General features: G+C 42.9%; 3 protein-coding genes across 3 annotated transcripts in view; 2 read left to right on the top strand and 1 right to left on the bottom strand.

Annotated features, from left to right (window-relative positions):
- LOC121606408 (rho guanine nucleotide exchange factor 28-like) overlaps nt 1–1,711 on the top strand; it is a 35,928-nt gene extending 34,217 nt beyond the window's left edge. The window contains exons 38-39 of the mRNA XM_041936714.1: nt 58–436; nt 632–1,711. Coding sequence (XP_041792648.1) covers nt 58–436; nt 632–816 — 564 coding nt within the window. The 3' untranslated portion in view covers nt 817–1,711. The remainder of the gene's footprint in view (nt 1–57; nt 437–631) is intronic.
- A 151-nt stretch (nt 1,712–1,862) lies between these two features.
- Nucleotides 1,863–9,708, top strand: osmr (oncostatin M receptor). The gene is made up of 17 exons (XM_041937477.1): nt 1,863–2,007; nt 2,251–2,405; nt 2,580–2,733; nt 3,253–3,525; nt 3,988–4,117; nt 4,376–4,524; nt 4,708–4,841; nt 4,937–5,078; nt 5,442–5,527; nt 5,611–5,824; nt 6,160–6,345; nt 6,447–6,548; nt 7,065–7,235; nt 7,404–7,556; nt 7,733–7,814; nt 7,919–8,003; nt 8,577–9,708. The coding sequence occupies exons 1-17, from the start codon at nt 1,920–1,922 to the stop codon at nt 8,973–8,975; spliced, it is 2,703 nt and encodes a 900-aa protein (XP_041793411.1). The 5' UTR covers nt 1,863–1,919; the 3' UTR covers nt 8,976–9,708.
- Nucleotides 9,709–11,045: 1,337 nt separating this feature from the next.
- sb:cb288 lies at nt 11,046–15,030 on the bottom strand. Its single transcript, XM_041937586.1, has 5 exons — nt 14,837–15,030; nt 14,271–14,328; nt 13,588–13,659; nt 12,052–12,136; nt 11,046–11,839 (listed from the first exon to the last, which is right to left on the bottom strand). The coding sequence occupies exons 1-5, from the start codon at nt 15,014–15,016 to the stop codon at nt 11,791–11,793; spliced, it is 444 nt and encodes a 147-aa protein (XP_041793520.1). The 5' UTR covers nt 15,017–15,030; the 3' UTR covers nt 11,046–11,790.
- Between the last annotated feature and the right edge of the window lie 455 nt (nt 15,031–15,485).

Below are 15,485 nucleotides of genomic sequence, written 5' to 3'. Positions count from 1 at the left end.
AGAGAGTGAGCGGTGTGGAGATAAAATGTCTTTTCTGCTTTTTTTGTGTTGTCCCAGGTGTCCAGCCATAGCCGCTCAAGCAGCCTGGATGGTAACTGCTCAGTGTACGAAAACGAAGCAGCTTTACTGGCTTCCCTGCAGCAGAACCACCTCCACCAGCCCGCCAACAACAACCAGCACCAGCGCCTGCTCTCTGCGCCGAGGAAGAACCACGACGGCCCTCTGCACAGCTCCGGCTACACCGCTAACCTCGGCCTCAGTGCCAGCCTCTACAACAGCCTGAACACCCTGCTGAGCCAGGCACACAGCAAACACCCTCCGGATGGTCTCACATACCCAAACTGCAGTAACAACCACGGCTGCCCCCGGCCTCTGACTGACTCCATCCACCCCTTCAGCAGCAGGGTCACTGCACAGCCACAAAGGACCAACAACAGTAAGTCTACTCGTATTCCTTCCTATGTATATAGTAAACAGCAAACAAAGACACAAAGCCATCTGTCAAGCCCCCATATCGTGCATATGTCCTTCATAGTTTTAAAAGAGCACAGTGAAACATTTCATTCTATATTGTGCATAGAGGAAAAAAACTGTTCAATTTTCAAAAGCATTTCCGTTATTCTCCTTCTAGCAGACTTCAGCCCGCCGTTGGACAGGCGATCCCTGGGTCCCTGGAGGTCAGAGGTCACAGGACTCTATGAGGACGACTACTCCTCGTCCCCCTCTCTTACCCCCCTCCTTCCCCCGCAGGCTTACCTCTCACTCGAAGGACAGAACGGGGAGGAGGCCGGCGAGGAGAACATTGTTTATCTCTGAGAATCATCGGAGAGAAACGAGCAGTGCAGCCTGCTGCCTGACTTACAACTGGACTGACAGGAATATATCTGTTGCTAATATGTGTTTTGTGTACGTGTGCGTTTGCACCCATCTAAGTGCGATGGATTTAAATTGACTTTTTAGAAAAAACCTGGCTGTTCAAATAAGGGAATAGTTGCACAGAGGAAGTATACACAGATACTGTATGTGTGCCTTTATCAGTGTACGTGGCGGCTGTTAATCGCTCTCTTCCTGCGTGATAAAACCACCGTGCCTTTTAGCGAACAAGTTCTTTGTAAATCAGCTTTTATACTTGTACCCCCCCCATGTTTTTACTTCTACTGTAATTCTGTTTAGTATCTGTTGCACTTGTTTGATGGCAGAGGTACCTTTGTGCCCCGAACACTGGGACCGAAAGTAAATCAGGACAGAAGTGTTGCTGTTATTTTCCTATGAGCACTTACAAGTAAATGGAAATATTTGAGAAGCCAATTTAGCCCTTCCCCAAACTATGTATAGAGTGCGATTACTTCTCCATGTGATCTTTAAGAATATTTATAAGGGATTGTGAGTATCTAAAAAAACATAGAAATATACTGACATTATTGTATAAATATTAAATATATGTATAGTTTTATGGAAAGGCTACCTATGCACACTATGTTGGAAGAGGAACTTAAATTCTTATTATTTTTTTCTCACTTAAGTGCCAAAAATCTTGCTATCTGATACTCCAAGTGATTTCTGTACAGAATGGCTGTATGTTTTCTGTTCCTCCTTCTCTGATAATTTATTGTGTGTAAATTGCTTCATGCACTGTCCACATCAATGATATTTGGTTTGATATGTGTTCTCTTGTAATCTCTGTAATCAGAACTGTGATGTGCCATGTTGATGTTGTGCTGTATATAAAATTATGGTGGCAGACATCTGCGTTTCCGGTGTATTTACACACCCCTATTGGGCTATGATCATACATCATTGTGCAATGCTCTTATAGCAGTTGTGCGCAAGCTGCCACTAACCACTGACTCATGAGACTGTCAGTCAGCGTGTGCAGTGAATGGCCAGCATTTCACTCCAGTTTTGCTTCTACCAAGAGGATGACAAGTGTAAGGATATGCTTGATAAACCTGCTCGGGCTGTATCTAACATTTTCTGAAGATCACAGTGGATTCTGCTTGGATGCTGGTGAGTTTGATTCGCTTACATTCTCTAAACTCCAGACACCCTGGGATGGTTGCCCTGTATTAAAGCTGAGTCCTTACCACAGCAGCCGGGGTTCGATTCCAGCCCAGGCCCCCTGTCTGTCTCCAGCTAAATAAAGCAGAAAAGCCAAAAAATATCTTCAAAAAATTCTAATTTTCTCTCATTTTTGAAACTCCTCAAATATGTCCTGTAACTTCACGTACAATGACTTGCACTGTGTGATAGTTTGGCAGCCGCCAAGGCCGAGCATCAGTCATCTACAGGCTATCAGTGACAAGCAAACCCTCTTGGTGAGCTGGCTGGTAAACCACAGTGGCTTAGTGGGCGACATTTATGAGATCCAGATTGGCCGCACTGAAAACTGCACCATTATTTACAATGTGAGTACTGCTGTCTGGATTTCTTGCTGTTTAAAGGCTCTATAGTTGCATCTTAGTAATTTTATGGTTTCCATTATCCCACTTTTAGCAGCATTTGCTCTGGTGATGGTGTGGATAATCACAAATTCCTGTGAGATTCATGTACTATTTTCCCCTGTTTTTTTGTTCATCTAGAGAAATGTGAGTTTATTTTCGGTGGATTCAGGCGACTACACATGGACATGGACCTCTGATCTGCCTCTGGAGTGTGTCGATCACTCAGTCAGGATACGACACTTCTTTAATCAGTCTGTCCCGAGTCTCTGGAGCAACTGGAGAACCAACCATGGTGAGATGATGCTACTGTGCTCTGATTCTTAGTCACCAATATACACGAGAAAAACTAAACCAAATACATAGAAAACAGGTAAGCTTCTCATGTGCACTGTTTAACTGATAAGATCATGATATCAAATAGCATCTGTTCTCTCTGCAAGAGTGAGGCTCCCGTCTGTTTTATCTTCCCTTGCACCAATCTTGACAGCAGTGTTGCTCAACAGTTGCAGGGTCTGTTGCAATCATTGCAAATGTCTGTTGCAATGCACATCATAGTCAAGGCCTGGCCATAATAACTTTGGATGGATGACATTTTTATTGTTTATCATTTGTGGAGGCAACATAATATTTTCTCTTTATTCTTTAATGACACATGAGGTTTTTCACTCCTCAGATTTTGTACTAAGGCCTGATGTTAAATAGAGTTCAGTGGCTTACAAAACCTACCAGAAATTATAGATGTTTCTAAGAGCTTGTACACTGCTGGGCAGATCCAGATCCATGAGACTGAGCTCTACTCTGTGACCTGCAGGAGTCCAAGCAAAGGACAAGACCAAGATTTTCCCCTATCAGCGCGTGCTGAGAGAGGGCAACCGTGCCATGTTCTGCTGTGTTCCCCCAAACGGAGTCCACATTACCAACATGACCTTCAATAACAACCAATACCCTCTTATCAGCATTGGAGCCAGAGTCAAGGCTATCGCTGTGGACAACCTGACCATCCCAACAAGAGTAATCAAAGCTCTGTCACTCAGCTGCAAAGATACGACAGGCAAGATGAATTATGTCTGGAACTACGTCAGCTGTAAGTAAGATAGAAGTTATTATTACTTTGTTCAAATCCTTTTAATTTTATTTTTGCAAAGAACAAACCTGTGTGTGTTTGTCATTTACATCGTGGCAATATAAATCTGTTTACGCCTCCTTATGGTGACAAAGCACACATCCCCATAAAGTAAGTCATTCAATTTTAGGGTGAGGACTTGGGTTAAGGTTAGGCAAGTTATGGTTATGGCTAGAGAGTAAGTCCCCAGAAAATGAACAAAAGTTAATATGTAATGTCCCCAAAAGTAATGGAAACACAGCTCTGCGTGTATGTGTGGGTGCCCATATATTACCCATGTTGTGGGGACAAATCTGTTTACCTAGTCATTACATTTCAGGGTGAAGAGTTGAAAATGAATGAAAGTCAATGACATACACCCAACAGTTCTGGAAACACAAGTGTGTGTGTGCGTGTGTGTGTGCGTGTGCTTGTGTGCCGTAGTTCCTCCCCAGAAGCCCAGAAACCTCAGCTGTGTGACATCACACATGACAGCTGTCACTTGCACCTGGGATTCAGGCAGAAAACGGTACCCATATGATCGCAACAAGCAAACAAACACGCTCTACATAGAGTAAGTGCACACATTAACTCAAACAGTCACAGCGTCAGACAAGCTGTAGGTGGCAGTGTTTTCGTAAATATGGACAGCATGCATGCTTTGAGAAACGACACTGCCATGTGTACAAACTGAACTTTATCACTAGCTGAACACATGGCTATGTTCAAAGGATAAAATCAAAGGAGATTTTAAATTCAGCTAAACAGGGTTACAGGGCAGATTGTTTGCTCTATGAAAATTGTCTATTACGGATGGTTCCTCTCTATACAGGAACTCAGACCAGGCTCCCATCAACTGCGAGCAGTCATCTTGTACTTTCCCAGCCATCCCACTGTTTGATGAATACAACATCAGTGTGGTGGTGAAGAACCAGCTGGGAGAGGAAACAGAGAGCTACAGCTTCAACATTGCTGACAGAGGTCAGAGGTCACGCAGACATCCATACAGAATATGGAACACACAGTATATGTTGTTACTATGCATGTTTGATTGTGTTTTTGAACATCTAAAGACTCAAACATCATGCACAAAAAAATTTAATATGCCCTCAGATCTCTGATAACGCTCTTTCCCACATGATTTCATGTGTGTGTCTCCATTAGTGTTTCCAGTTGTGGAGTGGGACAGAGTGAGCCCCGGGGTGACAAACGCCACTGTGTCCTGGATCATACAGGGGAACTGGTCTCAACTGAACCTCCTCTGTCAGGTCAATACAGACCCAGGAAGCACCACCGAGGTGACTTTACTCTGGCTTAACTAAAACATTCATACTGCAGAGCAGAAAGTTGGCCAGTGTAGTGCATGTTTGTGCTTTCTGTGTGCTCGAAATAGCTGAGCTGCAAAGGTGTGACTGGGTTCTGCAAAGACAGCCTGGAACATCTGCGTCCCAACACCCGCTACTCAACCAGGGTGCGCTGCTCTGTCAATGGCAGGCTCTGGGGAGAATGGACACAGCCCATATCCTTCACAACCTGTGAGTATTGCCAGGATAGTCTGGTCCATTCCCAATGAGTCAAGGCCACACAAAGGCCAAGTTGGGAACAAAAAAATTCATTCAATTTTGTAAGTCAAGCAATAAATTACCCTTCAACATTCATGAACCCCAGACATCATGGTTGTATGATGTCCAGCTTTGCCGACACATCTACCAGAAAAGTACATTTTCCTCCCACAATTCCTTACCTTTCTTTATATGTACTTTATTTTAAGTAAGCAAGAAACAGTTGATCCAACAAGACAAGTCATACACATCCCAAAGGCAGTACTGCAGTAGTTTTGCCTTGAGCAGTCTTACATCGAGTGTACTGGTCCTGCTACTGAATGACCCTTTCCTCAGATCCGTTGTTGACCTTGGACATATGGAGGAGAATAAAGCAGCTGTCCAACCCAAACATCCGTCAAGTTACTCTATTGTGGACGCCGGTAAGACTCCAAGTTTAATAAAGGGGATATATGTCACCACAGCATGAGCTTTTCCCAACTTTCATGACCACTTTTGTTCTCAGCTTGTTCCTGGCTCAGCAGCTGCTGTGAACATCCAAGGCTACATAGTTCGCTGGTCGCACAACGGGCAAAACTGGACAGAGTGGAAGGACAGTGGACAAACCCAGGCAGAGGTCTCCATCGATCCAGGACGGTATGACTTTACTGTTCAGGCGGTTCTCCACACCGGCTCCACCGTCCCTGCTCACATCACAATCCCACAGAGGGACGACGGAGGTGAGCAACACATGTGGAATCAGCTGAGATTGTGAAGATTATCATTATGAAGTTAACACCTTTCCTCTGTGACACCTCTGAACTGTAAAGCTTACCTTCATGAAAATAGAATTTCTTCAGCTGGAAGTCTCAAAAATTTATGAGCAAACTTTTGCTAAATGTAGTGGATTATAGACTTTGGTGATGATCCGGAGGTTGGATTTCTACCATTTTCGATGATCATCACCCAGTGACAAGAAAGTCATTTTAAGATTAAATGTAGCAAAACAAAAGTTTTTGTGCTTTTCTGGTATTTTAACAGTCTACCACAGTCTGAACTCTGTGTCTCTGTCTAGAAAAACTCCCAGTAGAGAAGCGGTTGAACAGCAGCACAGATGCCGGTTTTAATCTGTCCTGGGACCAGCAGGACACTGTCACCTGTGGCTATACTGTGGAGTGGTGCATCTTGGGAGACGCGGTGCCTTGTTCTCTGCGATGGATGAAGTTGCCAGAGGGAAACAACACATTGTCCCTACATGCTCGTCAGTTTCCGTTTAGTTTTTTGCCTTGAGTGGTCACTGTATGTGCATCCTTTAGGTTTTTCCTGTTTTGGTTTTCATTGTCAGACACCTTCACTTTGCAGGACATTTCAAAGCAGGCCGGAGGTACACATTTAATATCTATGGATGCACAGAACATGGACACAGCCTACTGGAGATGCAGACTGGATACTCACAAGAGCTCAGTGAGTCGTGCTGAAAAAGTGTGTGTCTGTGTGCTTATATTTATGCACATCTGACAACCATATTTCTTCATGAGGTTAATTAATTAGTCTCATATGCATTTAGTAGAGGGGTTTAAAAGGTGTCTCAGAACTGGTGCCTCAACAGGCCGGCCAGTGAGGCGCGCTGCAGGAGAAATGAGGTCTTGAGACAGGATGCCGTCATCAGAGGCTCTAATGAAGACATTCTTCAGATGACATCTATATACAAGACACTGTCTTTCCTGTTTGCCAGGAGGGAGCTGAGAAAAGAAAGCAATGCACATTTAGAGACTGATGTCTTTGATGAGAAAAGAGCCACAAACGCCAGATCAGTGGAAAAAAAAGACAGCAGGCAGTTTCTGTCAAAACAAAGCTTTTGCAACAGATTCTGACATCAGCTCAGCAGTGCAGGCGTCAGGTAGAAAGTCACTGTAGTGAAGTCTGTTGCTTTAATTCTCATTGATTCTTCCTTCCTCAAAACCACCTTCTTTTCTCTAGACTTTGTACAGTCCCCGACTCTGGTTGAACCTGTTCAGAGTACTTCCTCATCTGTGACAATGGAGTGGCGTTACAGCGAGGACGATCCGGCTCATTCGGCCTTTGTCACTGGTTACCTGGTCACAGTGCAGGAAGTAGGAACTGATACGCTGCCTGGACATCATCCTGCAAGTGAGCGCAGAAGAAAGCCTACCACTGTTCCTGATCTCTCTCTGTATTAAAAAACAAAACATGCAAAATGTAATAACACTTAATTTGGTCATTAGAAGCAGTCTAAGATAAACACTGGTTTGAGTCATTACAATGAAACGAGGCATTTATAATCTTGTGTACATCTAGATCTGTTCAACGTGTCAGTGGCAGATCCTCAGAGGAAGTCTGTCACCATAGAGGGTCTGCAGCAGAACCAAGACTATGTTTTCTCTGTGAGCGCTCTCACTAAGGAGGGGCCTGGACTACCTGCCAGCATCACCATCAGGACCAGAACCGACTGTGAGCCCAACAAAATGCAGTTCGTTCATGCAAATGCAACAATTAAACGCATGGACAGATTTTAATTTTGTTGTTGTTGTGTTGAATAAAAGCACTAAAATTCCAGCATGAAGACTTGAATTTTACGATTTTACAGTTGATTTTGTAAACTTGTCATCTTCGGTTTCCTCTGGTAGACTCTGCTCACTTGGCCAGGATACTGACTCCCATAGTGTTGCTGCTGTGCTGCATCATTTTCCTGTGGCCTCAAGGGAAAATGTACATAAGTTCACCTTTAAATCTTGACTAAAACGTTCATTCCTGTGGGGGGCAAGCTGGAACGTCTCTCCTCCATCTTCTCTTTTGTTCTGTTTCTCCTCCAGGCTGAAGAGTTGGCTGAGGGAGATATTTGCTTATCCTGCTGGTATGAACATCAAAACTCCGGAGTTAGACAGCTTTCTGCACGAGGTATGAACACAGCATTGAAACAGGAAAGTCCTGCAAAGAGAGGAAACAACTACGATGTGCTAACAATAAGAAAAATTTAGTACACAATATGGAGAGAGCGTGGAAATGTTTAACTATTTCAACAAACTGAATTTGAAGCACTAAGTGATTCTATATATTCAGGTGGCTCCTTGACCCCCATGACCCCCTGCTTTCTGATTGAAAGTCAACACAGACAGTCGTTCCCTGGAGATCCCTGTTGTGGACACTTTGCATAGCAAATTAGATCCATTTCTGGACTGATCTACCTGGTGTAATCACGCACACACTCCATTTTATGTACAATAAAGTAGCGTTAGGCAAAACCTGTGCAACTATGCAAAAACTTCTGCCTCACTCACAGCTGCCTCATATCACTCTGCTAAATCCCTGCCACCAAACCCACTAGTCCAAATGGACTAAAAAGAGTCTGAATTTTTGCCCAACGATGCCACAAAAATACAATTCAAGCCCACAGATATGGACTGGCTTCTATTATCTAATTTACATGCATCTATCTTACATTATCGTAATCCCCTCTGCATGTTTGTACAGGCCAGTGAGAGGCTGCAGGCTCAGCAGGTGGAGGAGTGCAGCTGCTGCGACATTGAGATCCTGAACACCAGACCTTTTGTGAATGCAACAACTACACTGAGCGATCCTGAACCCTTGAGCACACCGCCCCCTCCTGGTTCCCGGTCCCCCCCTTCGACCCTGTCACTCGCCCGTGTGCCGCTCCAAGCAGACTACTGTCCACAGTCAACCACAGTGTTCTGGGACTCAACAGCCCTTCAACATACGGCGTGCGTCACAAACAAGACTTATTTCCACACCATGGAGAAGGATTTGTCTGAGGCACAGCGAGCCATGTCCAGTGAATCAAATGAACGTTCTGAGAGTCTGCAGGAATCATGCAGTGATGTATATGGTTATATCTCCAATGATGCTTTATAAGTATAAAGACCAGCAAACTTCTATATCATACAGTATGTTTTTTGTCTCCATTTCAAGAGTATTCATACTGTAAATAGATGCTTTGTTCATTAGACATAATGTGAATCTGTTAAAATTTGTAATAATTTTGTATTTATGCTTTATTTTAACAAATATGCATATTAGATTTTGACTGGAAAAATGTATTTATCGTAACATGCTGTATGTGGAGCAGAAAACACGCAGCAGGTAAGCTGAAGAGTATTTTAAACTACTCAGAATAGAGTCCATAAATTATCTGGTGCTGTTCCAAGTGAAAGTATGCGCAATAACACAAGAGGAACTCACTGTAAAGTGTGAAGCAACCAGATGTTATGTACAGGATGCAGCTGGCAGCACTGATGAGTCAGCTGAGTGTGTGCATCTTTTTCCAACTTTTTCTATTTTATAATACTTGTATGGTCTTATCACAATGTATTTCTGAAAATCAGAACCTGTATTGAATTGTCACGTCGTAGGAGGTGGTAGAGGTAGTAGAGTAGGTAGCAGAACAATCCTGATCTTTGTTTTAGTCATTTCAAAGGCATCCCAGGAAGGTGTGGAATTATTCTTGCAAGTGCAGCTTCATGCACACACTACCGGTTTATGGCAGGAAATGACTGTGTGTTGCTGTGTCTGTGAGCCAAGAATAACACAGCTGTGTGTGAGCGTGATCTTGGTTTTGGTCGGGGTAGAACTCCAGGTAAGAATAAAGTGTCGCTATGATCTCACTGGCTGACTTTAACAGTTGTCATACTTGTAACTGTCATTTAAAAACTCATCATCTATGACTGATCCTTCAAATGATTGTATACAATAACCGGAGCTTTTGGTTAAGAATTCGTACACTAATTATGATGAAGTTTTACACAAACGTCTTATAGGATAAAATTATGAAGTGATGATATTTTATATTTGAAAGGTTAATGGTCAGCTTCAGTGTGACATCATAATGTTCTGCAGAAACAGTTTTCTGGCCTTTATTCAACCATCACTCAGGCACAGAAGGAGAGATTGTGACCATATTTCACATTTGGTCTAATACTGAATTGGTGACACTAATCTTGGTCTTGAGTCCACCTCGAAACTGTGCTGATTGTAGAGATCTTCCCTGCTGCCGAGTTGAAAATGTGTGTGAAGCATCCACATTTTATAATTTGTGGCTTCTTTGCAGCAGCATCCATATTCAAAGCAACGTCTGCTGTCATGGCCACAACTCTGTGTTCTATCAGAATCAGCTATATTGGCCAAGCATGTGAACACATTCAATGTCCTCTCAATGAACTTGCTCACTAAGAGACGATGATTCTTAACAAAGTCAATTCTTTCTGTATGTTCAGTATATCACAATGTCAAAAATCAATCGATCCTGATCTGAGACCTTGACCCGGATGAGGAAGAACTCCTACTAATGGACAAAATGGAGGAAACCTCTGGAAGAACAGTCTGCTCTGCCTCTTCCTGTAGAGGGCTTCAGTGTTTTTAGTCCAGTCCAGTAATTTATTGATTTGGACCCCAAGGTACTGGTGAGTGATATGGATATTGAGCTTCAGGTGATTGTTGTTGCACCATGTGATGAAGCTCTCTATTAGTCCTCTGTGCTCCTCTGTTTCCCACTGGAAATTATTCACTGGAATCATGCATGTCAATATGGTGATAACATCCATTTCACAAAAAAAAAATACACTTAATACCTTTTTTATTAAGTCTTCACTACATATATTATATGAGTCTGGACAGACATGGATGTCACCTGCAAAATGACTTGTTGATGGAGGCAAATAACTGTTAGGGAGCTGCCCTCTTTTATGAGTTTCAGAACTGGTTCTGAAAACAACAAAGTGTAATTTCTGTGCGGTGCCGTGATCAAGCAGCATGTAACAAACAGCACATGCCCATCACACACACACAGATTGGAGAAGAACCGGCACCGAATCTGCTAACTGCTCAGTATCATTAAAGTTTCTGCATATATCTTCAATGTCATTGGAAGTTCCACTAAAGTGTGACCGATGTTACTTTTTATTAAAATTCACAGTCCACTGAATGTCAAAAACAGAAGTCACAGTTTATTATAGAGAGTCAAAGGTCATAGAGTAGTAACAGCATCCTGAGTAGTGAAGTGAATAAGTCATGTGAATTTCAGACAAGAGAGGAAAACAAATTAAAATACAGGTTTCAAGAGTAAATGATGTCTAAAGACTTGATTGGCTCATTTTCCTGAACATCCTGGCAGCTTTAAGAGTTTTCACTGAAAACAAGGAAAACGGAAATGAAGCCTACTGACACCATAACCTCAAAATTATTATAAAGAAATACTACGGCAGAAAAGAGGACATGTTTAAAAGCTAACTGTACATTTGGTGCAGGCACAAAACATGCAAAAATCATGCAAAATCTATATGTACTAAATATACCACAATCTCTCTCTCAGACACATGTACACACAGCTTATTGGTCACTGGAGCGAGCTGTGGTCACAGCCGCCACGTCCCTCAGTAGTGCAGAGGTTACAGGAAAAATACAAACAAAAAAAAAGCAGCACAGTCTGACCTGCCAAAAAGAGTTTCACATCAACATGGAGCTTAGAGTCAACAGGAGCCACCAGCAGACAGTTAAGCTGAGGGAAACATCCACTCAGCTGAGTCAGGTCTTTTGTAGTTTGATCTTTGGATCCATTAGGAGGATCTTCTTATTGTCACACTGGTGCTGTTCTCTGACTGAGAGCAAAGTCTGCTCTCTGATTTCAGTCCGCACCATTAAGATCCACAATGACCTGCTGAACAGGGGCCAGTCTTCACGCAGAGGTCCTCTGCTGTACTCTTACCCTCACCTTGCTGTGCTTTCTGAAAGGGAAACACAAAAGAGTGTGTTTACAATGCAAACTGCAATAAAACAGCAGCACAATTTACAGTTCAGACATGTGACGGTAAAATGCGAATGAACGAATAACAGTTTGCAAGATCGCTGTGTCATCAAAATCAAGTTGATCCAGCAAATCTTGCAAAATCAAGTCAGCTTGTGACTTGATTTGTGTCAGCTTGTGTCTGTTTGTTACCGTTGCGGTGGTGACACCATGCACTTCCAGAGGACAGCGTAGAGCGCAAGGAAAAAGGCAATGAACACTGTGGCAGCGATTGCACCTAAAAGCATACATACATATGTTTATTTGCACTTAAAAACAACACAATACACACACTTATACATGGGGACACGTGCATGCGCCGAGCGTAGCACAGTACACTGTATCTCCTGCAGAGTTTTGCAGAAACCTGAGACAAAAAAACAAACACAATCAGTTAATGTTGTGACTGTGCATGCACTTTCCAATCCATCTTCACTGCACTAGTATATGTCACAAACTTCCCCCACTCTGCAAGAAACAAACTATATGGAAATTTCTCCCTTCCTGTCAGAGGTTGTATTTGTAAATATCATCTTTCAGAGCTTTGCACACTACAGTCGCGCATGCATAATATTACTGACCATTGCTGAGACCTGAGGAATTTCACTGCCCCCTTCAAACGTCCAGTCTGGCTCTGGTGAGCTTGCCTTGTGAGGCAGCTGGCTTTGCAAGATCACATGAGATCACGCGAGAATCCATCTGGCCCGGCTTCAAGTTATACGCGTGTAGTCAAACCACAGTTGTTTCGGAACAATCGGCGTCCTCTGAGGAACTACTGGCAGCTACAGGTGTGGTTTAGGTGTGACGACAGCACGACCTTTAGTTAGTTAGTTAGTTACTACTATTACTACTACAAAAAGAGGCAGGAAAAGGTGTCCCCAAAAATTGCAAATTGCAAAAATTCTTCTCTAGTACACTAGGGGTCGCCAAAGCTTCACAGGGGGTTGTCTTTACGGGTATTTTAAAAAAACATGTATACAGTAAGAATCTATCTGATCATTTCATTCATCTGTGAAGAAAATGATTATTTTTAAAGTTTTTAGATTATTCTTTTAGATATAAACTTAAAAATAATCCCACAGGATAAGGACATAGTGAAGACCTGAACACAAGCTACATTCACAGAGGTTTTCACTCTCTGCTAAGCACAGCCTCGTCCTGAAATGGAAAAGTATGCAGTTAAAAAAACCAAAGAGCTAATAGCCTATCAAATATGTGTGCGTGTTAAAAAGCTCTAAAAAAAAACTGTTCTTCGTGGTCAAATGATAAGCAGGAAGCTGAACTGGGAAAGTCACCAAAACGCCGCCTGTACAAATGCACACAGAGACAGAAGTGGGATATTTCTGAATGTGTATGATGAAAACCAGCAGACTCAGAAAGGAGTATTTCTGGAAAGTCTCAGGTTCTGACACGGCCAATGAAAATAACCACAAGCAATTTGATCAAAATGACACGACACCCTTTGCTTTGCAGTCATACTCCAAAAATAACAGCCAAATAAAATGATTCTGAATTCTCTTAATGCCCCCTGGTGTAACTCAATTCCCTTTTAATTGTGGTTCTGACGCAGTGACACAGGAGGTCTTTGTTAGCTCAGCGTGGCACATCTGACAAATCAGTTGTTTTTCCTCTGAAACAGGTCTTACAGGGTCTGCAGAGACATCAGATTCTGGTCCAAGAGGGACTTACCAGGGATGATTCCACTGGTCGCGGTTAAAGACTCCTCTGTGCGAGAAGGGCGAGTAGCAGCTGCAGTTGAACCTTCATGACAGAAAACACAGAAATACTTTTTTCTTTTAAAAAGAAGATACATTGTATTTAAAGAAATACAAATCATTAATGAGATGATGTTGGACTTCAAATGAAATTTAAAAAGTGCACGTGAGTCCTAAAGGTAAAGATCTAGCAGTTGAACGGCTCATTGTTAATCTGCAGATGGGTGAAGAAAACAGTGTTTCACACAGTGTGTTTGCATGATTTTCCTCTTGCCACATTCAAGAAATGACATCCTTCTGCAGCTTTATTTCTGGTGGTGACGACTCAGCTTCTCTGGAATTGTGCTATTTGCTGTGTGCTGCTCTGAGCTAAAAGGAGTTTTGATTGCCGGTCTATATCAAAGCTGACATACTACTAAATGGAATTTAGTGGATTCCCGTGTTTATCTGGAACTGTTATCTGATGTTGGCACTCAAAATTAAGGCCCTTTTTGTTGTAATAATATGATTGTATCCACTGTGGTGGACATTGATGTAGTTGAAGAATGAAAAAGCATGAGAGTATCCTATAGTAGTGCTATGAGCCAGATCAACTGTCCGGACCTGCCTGGTGAGCTTGTGACTGCAACAGAAGAGGATAGAGGAGATAAAGCTCACCGTTTCTCTGTTGAACTGTGTGTGACAGCTGCCCAGTAAGCAGATCTAGGTCAACCATCTGAAAAGCAACAAAACATTCGTGTTTGAAGGGGGGAAAAAAGAAGTAGAGCACAGGGCACAGACAGGATAGGACGCACCAGCACTCCAGCTCGGATACTTGGCCACTTCATACAAATACAACTGCAAGAAAGAAGGAAAAAGTGCCGCTTACAGAGGCAGTGGGAAACTTTCTGCAGGAAGTCCAACAGTGTGGAAAATCAGAGTGCTTCGGGCAACTTCAGGCGCAAAGATAAGGAAAACACGCCAGATAAGGAAACACAAGTGACCCAAATATTTCCAAAACATTTTGCGCTGAGAAACACTTGTTCCTGCAGCGGGGTGACAAAGCAGCTTCCGGTCCGAGTTAAAACCTGAGTGAAACGCTACTTATTGAAGGCTTGTAAACAAGTACATCAGTTAAAGAGTGCGTCGCCTAAAGTGGGACTAAATCACGAGAGACCTGGATCAACAGACGTGTTTTTGGTACATGGCATAAAAAAGCAGCGTCCTCCCTCCGAGCTTCTTACCTTCGAGCTGTTCCCTTCGCTGACGGCAGTCATGCTCTTGTTTTTCACCTCCGTCCACATTTTTGAGGCTGTGCGGTCAGCCTTCATTACTTCTCGCTGCTCTCTTCTCACCTCAGCTGTGCGTCGAGACGCGCCTCTCGTGCTGCGTTCACGCGCTCCTTCAGGGTTCGCACTTTCCATCACCACACGTCAGCGATAAATATTGACGTAAATTATACTTTTGTTTTGCGTTTTTAATATCCTGCTTCCGTTCAATCACATTTGTTTGGCATACAGAATGAATGTCTTGTAACCTGTGTTAATTAAAAACAGGTGAAAACTCATTTCTGAGAATGCATGCTTTACGTTTACACATGGGCTAACACTTCTTTACAGGACTTCGCCATTAACCACCTCTTGTTTGTGATAATTACCTATTTTACAGAAGTACACCCTGTTCTACTACGAATTCCTTTCTAAGTAAGAATCGGCATTTCCTACAACACTTGAAGGAGGCATCAGCTTCTCAGCTGACCTTCCTGTAGGAGAGCAGAGTGGAGAAGAGAGGAGAGGCCACTCAGCAGGGTGATTAAAGAATAGTAATGATAGGACTGTTGACTTTCAGACACTGCACAGGCAAAGTTTACATTGTTTTACATAATTTCCCGCG

The sequence above is a fragment of the Chelmon rostratus genome, chromosome 5, assembly GCF_017976325.1.
Source record: "Chelmon rostratus isolate fCheRos1 chromosome 5, fCheRos1.pri, whole genome shotgun sequence".
NCBI lineage: Eukaryota > Metazoa > Chordata > Actinopteri > Chaetodontiformes > Chaetodontidae > Chelmon > Chelmon rostratus.
The sequence above is the reverse complement of the archived record's forward strand: the minus strand, read 5'-3'. Positions and strand labels throughout refer to the sequence as shown.